Source organism: Penaeus japonicus, unplaced genomic scaffold (genome assembly GCF_977035675.1).
Source record: "Penaeus japonicus unplaced genomic scaffold, GWHDUDI00000001_assembly GWHDUDI00000010, whole genome shotgun sequence".
NCBI lineage: Eukaryota > Metazoa > Arthropoda > Malacostraca > Decapoda > Penaeidae > Penaeus > Penaeus japonicus.
In genome coordinates, this window is record NW_028234412.1 from 3,315,645 (window position 1) to 3,333,144 (window position 17,500).

General features: G+C 38.2%; 1 protein-coding gene across 6 annotated transcripts in view; it reads right to left on the reverse strand.

The window, feature by feature from the left end:
- Positions 1–254: 254 nt before the first annotated feature.
- Positions 255–17,500, reverse strand: part of Asx (transcriptional regulator additional sex combs) — a 17,816-nt gene continuing 570 nt past the window's right edge. For 2 of the 6 annotated variants that reach the window (XM_043014455.2, XM_086540452.1), the window contains exons 2-10: positions 13,885–13,982; positions 11,856–12,067; positions 10,731–11,244; positions 10,025–10,148; positions 9,565–9,777; positions 9,243–9,393; positions 7,537–8,781; positions 5,931–6,452; positions 255–3,675 (exon numbers count right to left, since the gene is read on the reverse strand). In XM_043014455.2, the coding sequence (XP_042870389.2) occupies positions 2,662–3,675; positions 5,931–6,452; positions 7,537–8,781; positions 9,243–9,393; positions 9,565–9,777; positions 10,025–10,148; positions 10,731–11,244; positions 11,856–12,067; positions 13,885–13,927 (4,038 nt within the window). In that variant the 5' untranslated portion in view covers positions 13,928–13,982 and the 3' untranslated portion in view covers positions 255–2,661. Of the gene's footprint in view, positions 3,676–5,249; positions 6,453–7,536; positions 8,782–9,242; positions 9,394–9,564; positions 9,778–10,024; positions 10,149–10,730; positions 11,245–11,855; positions 12,068–13,884; positions 13,983–14,119; positions 14,197–17,500 lie in introns of those variants that run through there. The other 4 variants (XM_086540449.1, XM_086540450.1, XM_043014456.2 and 1 more) reach the window with 3 other exon arrangements.

The following is a 17,500-nucleotide window of genomic DNA, read 5'->3' on the forward strand; positions in this document are numbered from 1 at the left end:
TTCCTAAAATGCAGTAACTTTCCAGACCTGTCTACTCAGTGTTTGGCTGACAGTAGTCGAAAACCTGGGAAATTCAGCCATATTGTTTAATGTTTGTAAATCATGATTTTTCAGACAAAATCAATTTGAGGTTATGGGTACAGCAGCCAGTCTTCTTTTATCAGAGAGAGGAAGAGAGGAGAGGAAGGACAAGGCAGAGGGACCTGGGACAGGTCATTCACCCTCATTTATCCTGCTTTAAAGAAACAATACACTCATTTGCCATTTCAAATTTTAATACACATGTTACAATCTTTTTTTATTTTTTGTTTTTTGTTTTCTTTAGCATATTGTGGTTGTGCTATGAAACAGTTGGCTAATACTTCAGGCTCGTAATTTTGACATCTCGCAAGTCTGGCAACCCCTGATATTTTAAGTATCTAGGCTAAACTCGACAAGTGCAACCTTTCTGATGCACTGCTGTGTGTTCTCTTTTCGTGTTGTCGTCCTGTTCTTCACGCGTCTGAGCTTTACCATCAAATAAAGCAAATTTAGCACTTCCACCTTCAGGAACAATGTACATTTTACTTAATAAAACCATGTGAGACATGATATGGTAATTATGATATATAAGGAATGATGATTGCTTCAATGATGATTGATTGATGATGATGATGATGATGATGATGATGATGATGATGATGATGATGATGATGATGGTGATGTTGACTGGTTGTAATAACAGCAGTTGTCAAATAAATAACAGACTATTAGTACTAACAATGTTAAAAGTTGCAAATAAAAAATATGCATACATACATGATTTTGTGTAAGACAAAAAGGTGTATTGATATTAGAATACATAAAGAAGAAAAAGAAATCAAATACAATAACAACAATCTTTTCAATATTGCCAACTCTGGTAATACACTTGATAAAAATTGTAGTCGTACTTCAAACATACAACAACGTAATCTAACACACACAGTTAGACCAATACATCATGCATATTCAAATTTCACATTCAAAATTGGAGGAAACTTTCAAAACTATAATGAAGGTGACTTTGGTGATGATGATGGAGATGATAATGATGATAACAATAATAACGATAATAATAATAATGATGACAATAAGAACAAAACAAAGCATAATATAAAAATAACAATTATAATATAAAAAATGATAACATAACGTTATCAATGACAATATCAACAATAATGATAACAATTATGTTACTGACAAAATAAAGATAACTTCTGTTAATCACTTAAAAAAGGGGTATGCAAGAACATTAGAGTTATGTCACTTCACACTTGAAAAGTAGCTGGAAGCATGTATCATATTCTGAATATGAAGAACTGATGAGGAGAGTATGCTGAATATGCATATGATTACTGCAGCTGCTGTTTCATGATGATGATTGATGACGATGATGATGATGATGCGGTGATGATATTGATGATGTTAACAAATGATGATAAAGGTAAAGCTGACTTTTTTTTTGATGATGAAAATGATAATCTGTGGTTCTCATCCGTAAACAAAGATAAATAAATCCAATGGATGAAAATTACCTTGCATATAAAAAGTAAATAAACTTGTTTCACAGTCATGAACATGTAGAAAAAAAAAGAAAAAAAAAAAGAAAGAAACCTCACATCAGCAATCCGCTTTCAAAAAGCTGTCTAATCCCCAAGGCCAGACTGGGTTGGAAGGTTGTGTGTTTAATGATGTCATCATTACCTGTGTTATACAACGCCTGGCCAACCCGCACTGAGAATCACTTTTTTTTATTATTTTTCAAACTGAACAGATATTCATTAAGCATAAAGACTGTGCTTAACAGATGTGTCTATCGAGAGTTCAGAGGATAATGACATTATTTTCATCCTCTTGCTATGTTATATAACAATAAAAGAAATCATCTCACTAAAAGGGAGCAGCATTTACATACTTTGTGTTTTCAGTGTTGGTAAACCTTTACAATAGACTTGAGTACTAAAAAATGATGGGCAATTCTAAATACATGGGTACATCTGTTAAGAAGTCCTTTTAAAAAGTGCACCATCACCATTGTACTGTTATCACAATACGTACTTTTCCAAATGCATCAATTGTCCGTTGTCATCCGTGTTAAAATGCTAATTCATGGGGCTCTATTTCCCTGTTCCTTTAAGGTAGTGAGTTCTCATAGAGGACCCACAGCCCTTATTCAAGCAGAGTCCTGGAAACAGTCACCGGAATAGTTATGATGCAACTTTCTCCTCTTTCTCCTACTGTGTCCTCCTCTCCAAAAACTAGACAGACAAAGGCATGAGTGACCGGCTCATCAGTTCCTGAGATATCCATTTCACAATTATCTTTGAGGTTTCATCACTGCCACTCAAGTCACTGATTCTTCTTCTTCTTCACCTTTCGGCAGAGACTTCTAGGTCAAATCACGTATGCATTTTTTTCTCCAGTACACATTATGTCTTAAAAATGCCTGCATAGCAAGTCTTATTACATGCCAAATTGTAATCCTAGGCACTAAATTACTTCAATATCCAATATGCATCCCTTTCATCATGGAATCATCCCTGAAAACAAATGAAGAAAAAAATTCCCTTCATTTACCAAAATGAGGTGTAACTGTGTTGACCAATCTGAAAATGAAGTGTAAATATTACACTGTTTTTTCTAACGGATAAGGCAGGCTACACACAATCTAGCAGGACCAATGCAGTCATGATGACAGAATGCACCACACTTCATGCACATAATCATAGCCTTCATGTTGCACGGACAACCGTCTTCATTGTTGTCCCCTTTCATTTGTGGTGGCATCGCATGCATGCCTTGGTTTGCTGGGTTGCCCTGCATGTTCATGGTGGCCATGCCATTCATTCCAGGCAATGGATTCATCTGGCCAACATTATTCATAGGCTGCATATTGTTCAGGGTCTGCATATTGTTCATATGTGGCATGTTATTCATCATCATGCGCATATTTGGTCGCACAGGCATATTTGGATGCTGTGACACAACTGGATGTTGTGGATGCTGGTGCTGCACTGACTGTTGGGGCACGGTGGGGCTGTTATTGAGATTCTGAAAAGAATTAACAACATTTGAAACTGTTGTAACAGTAGGTACATTGCCTGAGCCAGGGCTAGGACCTGTACCAGTGCCAAGACAGTTTGCAGTCAACTGAACTGGAGCCACACTTGCTACAGGTGCTTGGCTTCCCACCTGGTTCTCCTGGATGCTCTCTGATGATGTGTCAGAGGACTGAGAGGCCCCAGCCCGTGTCGTGACAAGCTGGTCACTGTCACAGCTACTTACACCTGGACTGGGGTCACCTTCGGATAAAAAATGCTGTCCAGCTGAAGTAAGTATAGTGGCTGGGGATCCCTGTGCACTGCTTGTCTGCACGACAATACGTGGACCCACACTGGATGGCCTCGGGGCCAGGGCTACCATGACACCACTCTTATTGGGTGGGGCGCTGGCTGCCCGAGGAGGCTGCTGTGCATCACTGCTAGTTATGCCTTCCCCATTCACACTGGATATGTTCTTTAGTCTCAAAACTTGCAAACTGGAGACAGGTACTGTCTGTACAACTATCTGCTTTCCTCCAGTCGTGGGTCGCAGGATGGTGATTGGCCTGGATGTGGCTGTTGGAGGGGCCATGCTGCCCTCACAAACCTCATGCTGAAAAATGTAAACACTCAATAAGTAATGCAAAATCTGATAACTTAAATGATAAAACATAATCACAATAAGCATTTACACCAATTTTAGAAAAATTATTATGTAAAAGAAGAATAAAAAACATGAAATCGGTGCATAATCTAACACTAGCTGCATACAATTCAGCAAAATGAGAAATTACTTATGAAAATCCCTTTTACTTTCTGGTCATTTCAACAAGCAGTTACTTGCATTCACACATACACTGGGGATACATCACTGAACTACATAGCAAGAAAAAAAAGCTACACTTTTCAAACTTTCCATTCAATAAAGGGAAGGTACAAAGCAATAATTCAATAGCAATAATTCAAATACTGTACTTATCCTACCAAAAGGTAACCATCAATAGCAGAGATAAGCAAGAAATTATATAATAGAGAATTTAACACATGCACATAAACTTGAACCTTCTTAAAAAATCAAAGACTTTGCTCATTCCTTGCCTATTTCAGGAACAATATATGTCTGCTATGAGATACATATATAGACAAATTTGCTAGGGTTTTACACACAAATGTACACGCACACGCTCATACATTCAACCACACACTCACTCACTTACTCATTCAATCACACACTCACTCACTCAATCTCTCTCTCTCTCTCTCTCTCACACACACACACACACACACACACACACACACACACACACACACACACACACAAACACACTCACTCTCACTCTCACTCTCACTCTCACTCTCACTCTCACACTCACACTCACACTCACTCTCTCACTCTCACACTCACTCACTCTCACACTCACTCACTCTCACACTCACTCACTCTCACACTCACTCACTCTCACACTCACTCACTCTCACACTCACTCACTCTCACACTCACTCACTCTCACACTCACTCACTCTCACACTCACTCACTCACTCACTCACTCACTCACTCACTCACTCACTCACTCTCACACTCACTCACTCACTCTCACACTCACTCACTCACTCTCACACTCACTCACATACTCACTCTCTTCCATAAAAAAACTATACAAAAATAAACACCTTTTCCTTTTATATAAGGTCACATTTCATTTTTTTTTAAAGCATGATATTTTCTGTTATATCAAGCTGATTAGACAGTCTTCAACTCTACACTAAAATTTCAAGAAATCAAGAAACAAAGCAAATGAAGTCAATCATTCAATGGCAAAAGGCAGTAAGATCATTTACATAGAACAACAATCTCTTTTTGTGCAAATAAGCATATTTCTTAAGGCAAACTGGATGGAAAGAGTATTGTCGTCAGTATCCTTCCATCCTCAAGGAGTATTGGTTGAATCTAGAGCCCTTCATAAGTTTCTGACACTAAATAAATACATGCATAAGATGACCTGTGTACACAGTCATACAAACAAAACACTACTCCTGCCATCATAATCTGTACCAAGGCTTGGACAACTGAAAGTAGACACGAAAAAAGGACGACAACATAATACCACAGCCCATCAAAGAAAATAAACAAAGGCTACTTATTATACTACATAATCATTACATACTGATCTCAAATACAGTCTCACCTGCAAAATGATAGAGTGGGAATTGGGTAAGCACACTGCAGAAGATGGGGCAGCTGAAAGCCGTGGTGTCGGCTGAGTATTATGGGTGATGCTCCCACCTATCACAGGTACTGTGGAGACTGTGAGGGGACTTGGGGGGTTAGGGGGGTTTAGGGAGATGGGGGATATGTCAGATGAGTCAGACTGAGGGTTGAGGTGGTGTTGAGACTCTGTTGAAAATGACACAAGCAGTGGCCCACTGCTTGTACCAATGCCACCACTACACCCACCACCACTACTGTCACTAATGCCTTCACTACTGCTATTACTTGGATGAAGAACCAGCACCCTACTGCTAACTGGAGTTACACCACTCGGCTGTGACATGACTACCATAGTTGTTACAGGCTCCCCAAACTTGAAACTGCAGAGGCTCTCACTAACATTACTAATACTTCCAACGCCAGAAACACTCCCACCGTTTCCTTCCCCGTCACAACCAACGCTGCAGCTACCTACATCAGTGCTATTCTGTCCTGAAACAATGACATTAGTTTCTGGGATATTTGTAACTGCATTTGACTCTCTCATACTGCTGCCTCCAACAACACCACTCCCCCCACCACCACTACCACCACAAGTAATTCTTAGTTTACCATCAAGCAAAAGAGAGGAGGTCCTACTTGAAGAAGCCAAAGGTACCTGGGATGGGGTTGCGAGAGACTGAGGTGTGACCATTTGTCGTAGCACCATGGTCCCTGGTGTGCCAGCTATGGGTGGCATCACAGTGGTCCCAGCTGCACCACTCACACTGAGAGCCACCTGACGAACCATTCGCGGACCACTGGTGATGAGCTGGGCCCCTTGTACAGGTGATGTGCCACTGGTGCTGTTACTGCTTGTGGTGGCAACAGCCTTGACCACAGTAATTGTCTGCACCGGGTTCTGAGGAGCTGCTTGCACAACCACCTGATTGTTTGCAGGATTGGTCACAATACTATTCCCACTGCTGACTGCTGGAGCCACGACTGTCTGCCCACTGGTGCTTGGCTTGACATCTGCAAGTAAAGCTGCTGGAGTTTTGAGCTGGGCTTGTAACTGGTCCCTGTTGGGGCTGTTGGCGATGACGGCCTGGACGATTTCATACGATCTCTGGATGTTAACCCCTCCTGGAGTCCTGCCTCTGGTTACCTTCAAGGATATGGTACCTGCCCCTGACAACCCCTGAAAGAGAGCACACAAGCTTGTAGTTGCAGCAGCGGAATGACAACAATGGACAATATCCAGCTCCAATGCCAGAACAGGTAATAGCAATGACTAAAGTAATATCATCTTTATTCCTGTATATCATTATAAAATGCAGTACTTTATTTAAGGGTAAATCTATCTTAATTATGAAAGCTGATCATCAAGATCTGAACCCCATTCATTGAACTAATTCTGAAAAGTTACACACTCAATACTATAAACTCCTGTGAGTGTTACTACATGTCTACTCAAATTCACTCTCAAGATCCATTGTACATTTGGAGTGTTTAACATAGTATGGGATCTTAATGTAGTAAAAATATTACAGTCTGTTTTCTTTGATGTTCTAGGTATATGTTTTATCCAAACTTTTTCTTCAGTGATAAAGTGATTAAACACCTCAGGAAACATGTATGGTAGGAATAATAACTCTTACATAAACTATATGATTGCAATACTATTTTACAAAAGTGATGCTTGATACCTAATACATGTATAACCTCGACATTCTGCCAGATCTTTGGAAATATAAGGAAATAACAAAATCAAAGAGATGTCAAAACAACAACAGACTACAATGCACTTTCCTATTCTTTCACTTGGTAAATACCATTCATGCACTTGAAGCAGTGGACTTAGACAACATCTACACTGGAAAAAGAGCTGGCTTGAGGGGGCTGAAGTGGCAATAACCAAATACAAGAGAAGGTATAAGCACAGGAAAAATGGATTGTACACAGTACCAGGATTGCATCCCCATGACAATGCCTGATAATTATAAGTTTTACTCAGTGAGACACATAAAAGCAAGAGAGATGGACAGACACACACACACATGCACGCACACACACACATACAAACAAACATATAAATTAATGATGATGATAATAATAATAATAATAATAATAATAATAATAATAATAATAACAACATCAGTGAGGACACAATCATGCTAGTTCGCTCCCATTCCCTGCAGCTGCTCACTTTCAGTATAGGTGCTGCATATTCTCTGATCCCAAACATTTTGCAAGAAAACATTTATGAAAGATGGTGGGCTTACCTGAGGCGTTCTGACAGGTTTAACTCTAGAAGTAAGACTTGCTACAGATGATGTAGGTAGAGCCTGAACCACAGCATTCGCCACATGGGAGACCGGCGTGGCACTGGATGACACCTCCACTGGCCGAGTCTGACCAGCTACCACAACTGTTCTACTAGTTGGCGGACTTGGTGACGGGGCCAGAGAGAGAGAGGGTGAGACCACTTGTACAACTGGGGATAGTCTTGAAGGCGAGGGCGAAGGCCCAGGTGAGACTCTTGTTACTGGAGATATTCTTGATGCGGGAGACATCCTCGGGTTTGCGACCACCACAGCACTCCCCACAGACGAGGGAGCACTTACAACCATCACTGCTGTTGGCTTAATGGGAACCCCAGAAGCTACAGTTGCTACAGTAGAAAGATTGTTCAAGCCCACACTACTAGAAACAATCTTAGGAGTTCCAGACACCGATGTCGTTGGAACCCGGGTTGTTCTTGGAGCTTCGCTTTGGCAACTGACAGGGGTGGTTAGTATCTGGGCAGGTGTGCTAGTTGGTCCTGGTTTTGCAACAAAACTGTTTGTCACATCTGCATTCGACACACGAATTTTCTTTGAGGGTGTGGTTGTGGTGAGCGCCAGTCCATCTTTCCTCTTTAAGATATCCTTTGACAAGACACCGGACTCAACATTCACCACATGAGATGGCAGAGGTATCTTCTCCTCTGCAGGGAACACTGTATGAACACCGCTAGTCACTTCACTAAGATTGTTCTTACTGGCATGCAATGGTAATGAAGAACTAGTGAACAAAGGTAATGAGTTTGAAGGAAGGGGTGAAGAACTTGGGACAAGAGGCAAGGTCACTGGAGTAGCAGATGCTGAGATTGGAGTTGCAGGCGAAGCACTGGGGAGCACCAACAAAGAATTGGCAGATGGGTTCGTGGCGCTGGCCTGACTTGCAGAGCATCTGGAGAGTTCCTCAGCCAACTCCCTTTCCCTTTGCTTTTTCCTCTCCGCTCTCCTCAGAGCTCTCCTCTGGGCTCTTCTCTCATTGCGCGTGGCTATGTGCTCGAGCACCTTGGTCAGCTGACTGATGTGTACGTCGGAAAAGCTTGACGTGAAAGCTGGCGTCGTGTGGGACTCCTGCGGGGGAGACATGGAAACACTCCCACCAGAGGGGGACGGGGGATTGCTTGAGCTGGTTTCCCCCTCAGTGCTACACCACCCCTGCTTCACTCCCCAAAGGGGTTCAAAGTGGGCAACCTGGAAAAAGAAAGAATTCATATAAAAAAAAACCTTATGCATACATTACCCTTAACCCATTCGTGCCGGATGACGTGCTGACATGTTTCGTGGTTTTTGCGTCAGACGCTGGCGCAAAATATTTGGTCACGGCCAGCACTTGGGGTGAGTGAGCGGACAGCCCAGGCTCGCGGCTAGTGCGCCTGAGAATCCTGAGGTGTTAGGCTTATGCGTTCGAAAACCCCAGCATTGTGACCATTCAGAGCCGGAATCACCCCGGCATGAATGGGTTAATGAAGAAGTACTTATTGCTGAGGACCATGGATTAACCAAATAAGATATAGAATCACTTTTGAATGCAAAGAAATATAAATAGTTTTACATTCATCATCTCTAATTTTTCTCTTACACAAAACTATGCACTCAAATAGCAGCTACAATAATCAGTTCTTTTTCTTTATAGAGTACATCCCAACACATACCTTCCATGGGTCTAACTTTGTACGTTCTCTCTCTGCTTCCACTTTTAACTTGACCTGGTTGTCGTGTGTGAATTCTCCTTCACCCAGGCGACATCTCCAGGACTCACAAGCACGGCCAAAGAATTCATTGTTGAGTCCCGTTGGTATAACTCTGCAGGGAGCCATGGAGATATTACAATGAGGAATCCAAGTACATCTATAGTTATATAGTTATAGTTACTCTACAACTCCATATAAAAAACAATGATAATAATAATATTAATAACAATAATAATAATAATAATAATATGAAGACTCTCCTTATTACAAGGAAATCACTCACTTGAGTGTGTCATCAGCCCCAACAGACTGGTCAACCATTGGTAAGAGCTTGATCAGTCTGTGCTGGTAGGCTGGGGGAAGGCTACCGAAGGTGTGTTTATTGAGGAGGGCTCGAAGGTTGACACTTGTGAGGATGGAGTCTGGTGTTTCCAAGTCGACATTGCCTTCCTTTGTTTGTGCCAACTGTGCAGCTGCAGATAATTTACGCTGAGACCTGCAACACAAGAGGGAGTGGCGTGTCTCTGATGAATGGTACTAAAACCTTAAGGATGCTAAAGAAAAGTGTTTATTTGTCTGACAGACTTACACTATGAAACTTGGAAGAAAAATTCACAATGTTCACCTCCAAATTATGATTCATATTTGCTTTACTCATAAATACCATACATTACTGAAGAATCATACATTACTGGAAATAATAAAACAAAACGTGTCAAACTGAACTTAATGAGAGTATTTACCTTTTCCTGGGTTTGAAACCTGGGATGGCTGCCAGGTATGTCTGCATAGTAGTCATGGAGGGAGAGGATGCATCTCGCGCTGACGGTGATGACTGTGAAGCTGGGACACGTACCACTCTGGAAGCTGGAAGAGGACGTGAGAAGTGGATTAAATTCTTGTTAAGCATTAAAAAACAACAACAATAACACTAGCACCCATATTCACATTAATTTCAGGCAACATTCATATCCATATATGCAAACAACAGCTGAATAACCACAGATTACAAATAAAATGTACTTTCAATTCAACTCAAAACCAGGTAACAGTATGGTTCTCCTATTCCATAATCTTCATTCACAAGTCCCTTACCTCAGTCTCACCTCACATTGCAATTTACCACTTCACAAGTATGGTTCTCCTATTCCATAATCTTCATTCACAAGTCCCTTACCTCAGTCTCACCTCACATTGCAATTTACCACTTCACATACATTCGGCATCAAAACTTTTTTTTCACAATTCTTTTTTCCATGCCTAGACTTAGTTACAATGGCTCTGGTATCCTTCTGCACCATCCTCTGCTTTCACAATCTCTCTTTTCTCCCTTAGCATCATCATGCCATTCATACTACAATCAAATGACTCAAAAATATATTGTTCATTCTCTATATATTCACACTGTCTGACTTTGGTGAGCCCTAAAGAATAAGATTCCCCACTCACCCTGTGTGCCTGAGGATAAAGCATTAGGGTTAGCACCAGTTTGAGGCATGCTTGGTTGCATAGAGGAGCTGGCACTGTGGAGGCCACTGTTTGCCGCTGCATTGTTGGCTATCCGGGAGCTGACCCTCGTCCCAGCCGCTGGATGGCTGCTCGTTGCGTTCCCTTTGGCTGCCGATCTGGACCCTACCAAACCCTGGCTGGGGGAGTGGGTGGCTTTGCTCGCTGATCTTGACGTGGGAGGGGAAGGGGTGGTGACTGCGGTGATGATGTTGGTTTTTTCCAGTGGTTTAGAGAGTGGGGGGGACACTGAGGCTGGGGGGCTAACCGCTGGATGAAGAGACTGCGTAGCTGGATTGGGTGAGGTTGCAGCTACACTCTTCATAGTAACGCGAGTAATCGGTGGAGAATTGCCTGCAGCAATCGAGGTATTTCGTCTTCTACGCCGTGCTTGTTGCCGCAGTGCATGTTTGCCTGTTGAGCCTGGGTAAGACAGACGCCTAATTGCACCATTGACCTGTGAAAAATAATGTACCAAACATTAATAAGTAAGCAAGAATTTCATAAAAATGTGATCTTTAGCTTTTTTATTCTTCCTTGTTTTTCTTTCTTTCTTTCTTACATTTTCTTTTAGTAATGCAAAACAGTTTGACCATTACCTTTCAAAAATTTGACTTCCAGAAAGCTTGGCCTTACAATATATAGCAATCTATAAAAATAATACAAAACAAAAAATCTGCACTTGTGAGAGATCAAAAAGGCTGTGGGGGAAATCAAATATGCAAATAACAGTAAAACTCATTAAAAAAAAATACAAATGTGAAATGGGTACAGTACTTAACATAGGCATGTTTGGAAGAAAAAAAAAATCAGCAACATCACAATAGATATGATCTCTGCATATGTTTTGTGAAGGCAACAAGATAACTTTTTAATTCAACAACAAAAACCCCATGAGGGGTTTGGGAACGTAACCCTCGTGAAGATTGAAGGCCAAATGTACAGGGAAAAAAGAGCACAGAGGAAGGGAGAGGAAGAGCAAAAGTAAGAAGAAAGAACCACTCAACACTGCCCTCAAGGTCTTCCCTCCTGTGAACAATGTCACAGAAATGAAAAAAAAGTGCTGACCTTGTGCGCTGGCCCCGGCGACAGGTCTGGCGGTTCTGGCGGCACCAGAGTGACCCCATCGTCTATGCTTGGTTGCACATCCACTATCTGGGTAAGGGTGACCACTGGATGGTCAAGATTCCTGGTTGGTTGACACTGATCTTCAACTGCATTCTCACTCACTGTGTCCACTACTGGGTCCTCTCCCATTGGCTCCACCTCCAAATCATCACCTGTGCACAGTATGAAACTACACTGAGCTGATGTCATTTAGCGTGTTTTCAACTTGCCTTGGCTCTCCGGGTGGACTTTTTTTTTTTAATCATCAATTCAGTCATCCCATCATACCTCATACACTCTTGATTCTAATACAGTATTTTATCCTCAAGAACCTGAGCATATCTATCATGTCATCCATGAGAATAAATTGCCGCTACGGTAAGCATTGCACAAACATGGTTGAATCTCCAGATGTGTAGGAGGGAAGGAGAGGGAGAGATGGAGAGAAAAGGTGAGGGAGAGACAGAAGAAGAAAGGGAGGGAGAGGGGAAGGGGGGAGAGGAGGAGGAGGAGAGAGAGGGGGGGAGAGAGTGGGAGGAAGAGATAGAGGGAGGAGAGAAAGAAAGAGAAAGAGAAAGAGAGAAACCCTATCACAGGGTCATATTCATATATGGTACATGACAGTCAAATATATAACAAGTAGCCCCATCTTTGATACATCCTTTTATAATGTTAAAAAGAAAAGTAAATTTTACCTTACAAGTATTCAAAATTATTTCACTATTTTCCTCTGGAAAAAAAGATCTGTAATTTCACACAATCCCTGTAGTCCAGTCCAAAAATATAATTACTTCAGTTAACCCCAAAGGACTGAGCTGCCTTGATTGATCATGTAGGTAAGTCTCCCTTTACAACTGTGCTGCCTCCATAGAAAATCAGTTTTGAAAATCTGGTGATCTGTTTTTCAGCCTCTGATTTCTGTGTGAATCGGATGTCAGGAGGGAAAACTACAACATCTGGCACTCTCTTCCCACGACAAGATCCCGAGCAGCTACTCACTCCCTCTCCCCAATATCCATAGACTTCCTTTAACCCACTGGGCTTCCTCCTCCCCCAGTCGTCTGAGAGCGCCATCCCATCCCGACCCCATCCCCTGCCCCCTTCCCCTAAGAATCCCTCCTCTCCCTTTGTGCAATAGTGTCCTAGTGTGACTGAGCTATTCATGTCAGTATCTTATTTGCAGATGAACAAGTGATAGGTACATCATTGGAATGCATGTTTTATATCTAAATAATTTTTGTGAGATTTTACCCTTTCCTTCATGCAGAAGTGGTAACTTTAATTATAATTTATACTGAGGTGTATCTGTACCTTGGTGTAAACAGCAATTAATGTTTCAAAATATTCCTTGGCCTTTCCAGGAGTCTTGCTTTCCTTGGGGAAAAATTTTGCTGAAAAGTTTACAGCTTTGTCCATCTACAGCCACTGGAATAGCCATTATGCTATGTCTTTTATAACTATGGAATAAGTTTCATAAAGATTTGTTTGATATAAATTGCATTATATGAGTGTTTCCAAATCATTCTTTAGTACAATAAGGTGAATATTTGTATTCGGTGGACTACAGCTCAATACAAGTCTAGCTGCAAACTATATGCCTCATGCATTCAGAGCTTGGTTTCGACTTCGGCTTCAGCAATTTGGCCACGCAGAGAAGCAGGGCAGTTTATGCCAATTTTTTTCTCATCTGCCAGCAATATGATACCTAATTTCAATATCTATGATTATTAAAAATATGAATTATGAAAATCAAATCAAATCAAAATATAGCAAATATTGAAAACTAGACTGATAGACAAGAAGCATCCCTTTACTATGCCCCAGCACACACTTATCTCACAGTGTACAAGTATCTGCAGAGGACAATAATCGCACTACCGAACTCTGGGGGGGGGGATACTAGAATGACTGCCCCTTACCCCACACCTACAAAATTTCAACTCGACGCACGAGAATGCACATGCAAACAAATTCAGTCACACAATCTTACCCTGGTGGGTTTGGTCCAAAGAAGAGGCTGCTATGGTTTCCATCAGGCAACACCCGCTAACCTCTCGGCAGTCACCTAGTATTCTTCGGCTGGCTCATCTGAGAAAGGGAGATAAAACATTAATACAAATAAAACAATAAATAGAACAGAGACTTCCTGAATCTTGTCATGAATATGTCTACTACACTTTACTCTCCATCTTGTTCATTCATAAACTTCAAGGAAGGTGTATTACCTGACACTCTCTATCTTTCTCTTCCTCTGAATCAACGAAAGACAAAAAAATATCCATGAAGGCTCAGGGAAAATTATCAACTCTAAAAGGGAAATAACAATACAATAATAATAACAATAATGAAAATGATGATAATGATGATGATAATGAAAATGATCACAATAATTATATTAACAGTAATACTACTACTACTACTACTATTAATAATAATAATAGTAATAAGAGTATTATTAGTAGTAATTGTAGCAGAATAGTAATAGTAATAGTAATAGTAGTAGTTAGTAGTAGTAGTAATAATAATAAAAACAAAAATAATAGCAATAAAAATTATGATGATAACGATGACACTATTCATCATCATCATCACAGAAAAATTCATTGATATTGATAATCATCACCATCGTAATAACAAAATGACATCAACAGTAATAACATAAATAATAGTAATAACATCAATAATAATAATTATAAAACACACACACACACACACACACATATTAATAGAAATAGAAATACACACAACACAAATACACACATAAACACACACACACATATATATATATATATACAATATAAAATATATATATATAATATAATATAAATATATATATAATATATATATATATATATATAAATATATATATATATATATATATATATATATATATATATATAATATGCATTTATATATAATGTATATATATATATATATATATATATATATATATATATATATTATATATATATATATAATATATATATAAATATAGAGAGAGAGAGAGAGAGAGAGAGTAAGACATACACATTTACATAAATAAAGAGATAAATCTATAAATATATAATATATATATATAAATATATATAAATATATATAATATAAATATAATATATATCATATATAATAATTATACATAATATAAATAATATATATAAATCTATATATATATAAATATATATATATATATATATATATATATATATATATATATATATATAAATATTTATATATATTAAATATATATATATATATAAATTATATATTATATATATTATTATATATATATATATATATATATATATATATATATATATAATATATATATATATATATAATATATATATATATATATATAAATATAACATACATATAATATATACATATAACATATAATATATATAATTATATATAAATACACACACACACATATATACATATACATATACATATACATATATATATATATATATATATATATAATATATATATATATATATATATATATATATAATTTATATAAATATCTTTCTATCTATCTATATAATATTTCTTTCTATCTATCTATGCACCAAAAATAACCTCAAAAATAATAAAAAATAAGAAATATACATTTATGAAGATATCAAACATGACAGTTAATAACAACAACATTGCAAGAAATGAATAATAACAAATGATTCATTGAAAAAAAAAATGATAATGATAATGATAATGATAATAATAATAATAATAACAATAATAAAAATAACACTTATAATAATAATATCTACAACAATAATAATAATGATAATATAGTAACAATAATAATAATAATTACAATATTAATAATAATAATAATAATTATAATAACAAAGTTGATTTTTTAAATCCAAAATTCACTTTATTAACCTTATCCTAACATGACATATATTCTATTGTTGTGTCCTTTCTTTTTTATCCCATATTTTAACCATTCCTTTTAACTTCCCTCAAGTCAAATACTTACTGACCTATCTTGTATGAAGCCATCGAACATAACCTTCTCAACACTAAACAAATATTATCATAACTACTTTTTTCATTATGATTATCAATATGACAATTGATAATCAGTATCATTAACACTAGCACTGACATTCATCATCGTCAAAATCATTCCCTTAATCACATCTACCACTGTTAAAAGTAAACACCAATATCATTACTAGCCACAAATATAATCCAAAACCAGCATCGATACAGCTGTACTTTATAGTCATAATTGCAAGGAAATTCCAGGCTCTGCAAGTGTGCATATTATAAAATGTATTACATTATTAGTAAAAACTAATGTACAGGTAATTGTAATAATTGTACAGATAATTGTTTTACAACTAGTACTATTTCCCCTAGCATTTGCAATATCCCCATCTGTACACTTATCTAATGATAAAGTCAACTGTGCATTATGTTGCATTATTAAATTCATAAGAAATCGTACCCAAACTAGATTTGAAACTCTTCACATAAAATGAAAACAACAAAACATATTTACTGTGATAAAGTATGCTAGACAAGGGAAAAGGCTCATCTGATACTGTACTGGTAAATTAATAATTCAAAACTTGATCAAACTGGATGAAAGTAAATTGGTCACTGTAATGCCAAGTTGGTAATATTTTTGCCCACTGACCTCTCTAAGCTGTGACGAATCTAAATTACTTTCCAAGAATAATAATGCTTCCACCTGACAATCAACTCAAAACAGTAAATATCCAGAATCATGCCACATTACTAAGCGCACTGAAAGTGGTGCCAATGGATTTCTTTCTCCTTCCACTATTCCTATGGAGTGAATATGAACTGCCAACACCCCTCCTATCCCAAATATGAGCTCAGATAATAGGAGAAGACATGAAGGGTAATATTTGGTTAAATTACGCTAGTTTAAGCAACAAATGTGCTTTGGTTTCAATTCCGCCATATATCAGTCAATGATTAAATAAAACGTAAAAGTTTTTTTTGTTTTTTTTGCAATTTCTTCATCCAAATGGCATATGCGTACAATGATTGCAATTGCTCCTTTGCCTACAACATGACATGAGGTAATCTTTTTACAGGAATTTAGTAAGTGCTATTTTTGGGACATGGTGTGTCTAGAAAATCCTAAACCAAAGACCTACCTAACCTTACCTGGCTTAGAGGTTTGCCATAACCCCCTGGTCCCCCCCTTCTACCTTACAAGTAGTTCATGTCCTCCCTTACAAAATGAGCAGGGTGTGTGGCATGGGGAGGGGGGGGGATTGCTGATTACATCCACTATATATGAGTAGTAGAGTGTGAGAGGAATCCATTTGGTGCCAATATAATGGAATTTAGAAATATGTTATTATACTGAATCTTTACCTATAAAAACACAGTCTACAAATTAACTGTTGTTGATTCATAATTCAAGATTGATTACCTAACAAACTGACAACAAGTGTGACAGTTTGACCACAAATGCATCTGGCACAATACCTAGGAATGGAAAATGACCGCCAACAAATGAATGAATAAACTAAACATTCACGAAACACAATAAGGTCATCAACCAAACACTGCAGGCCTGACTGACACCAAATCCAAGTTCATAATCTGAGACG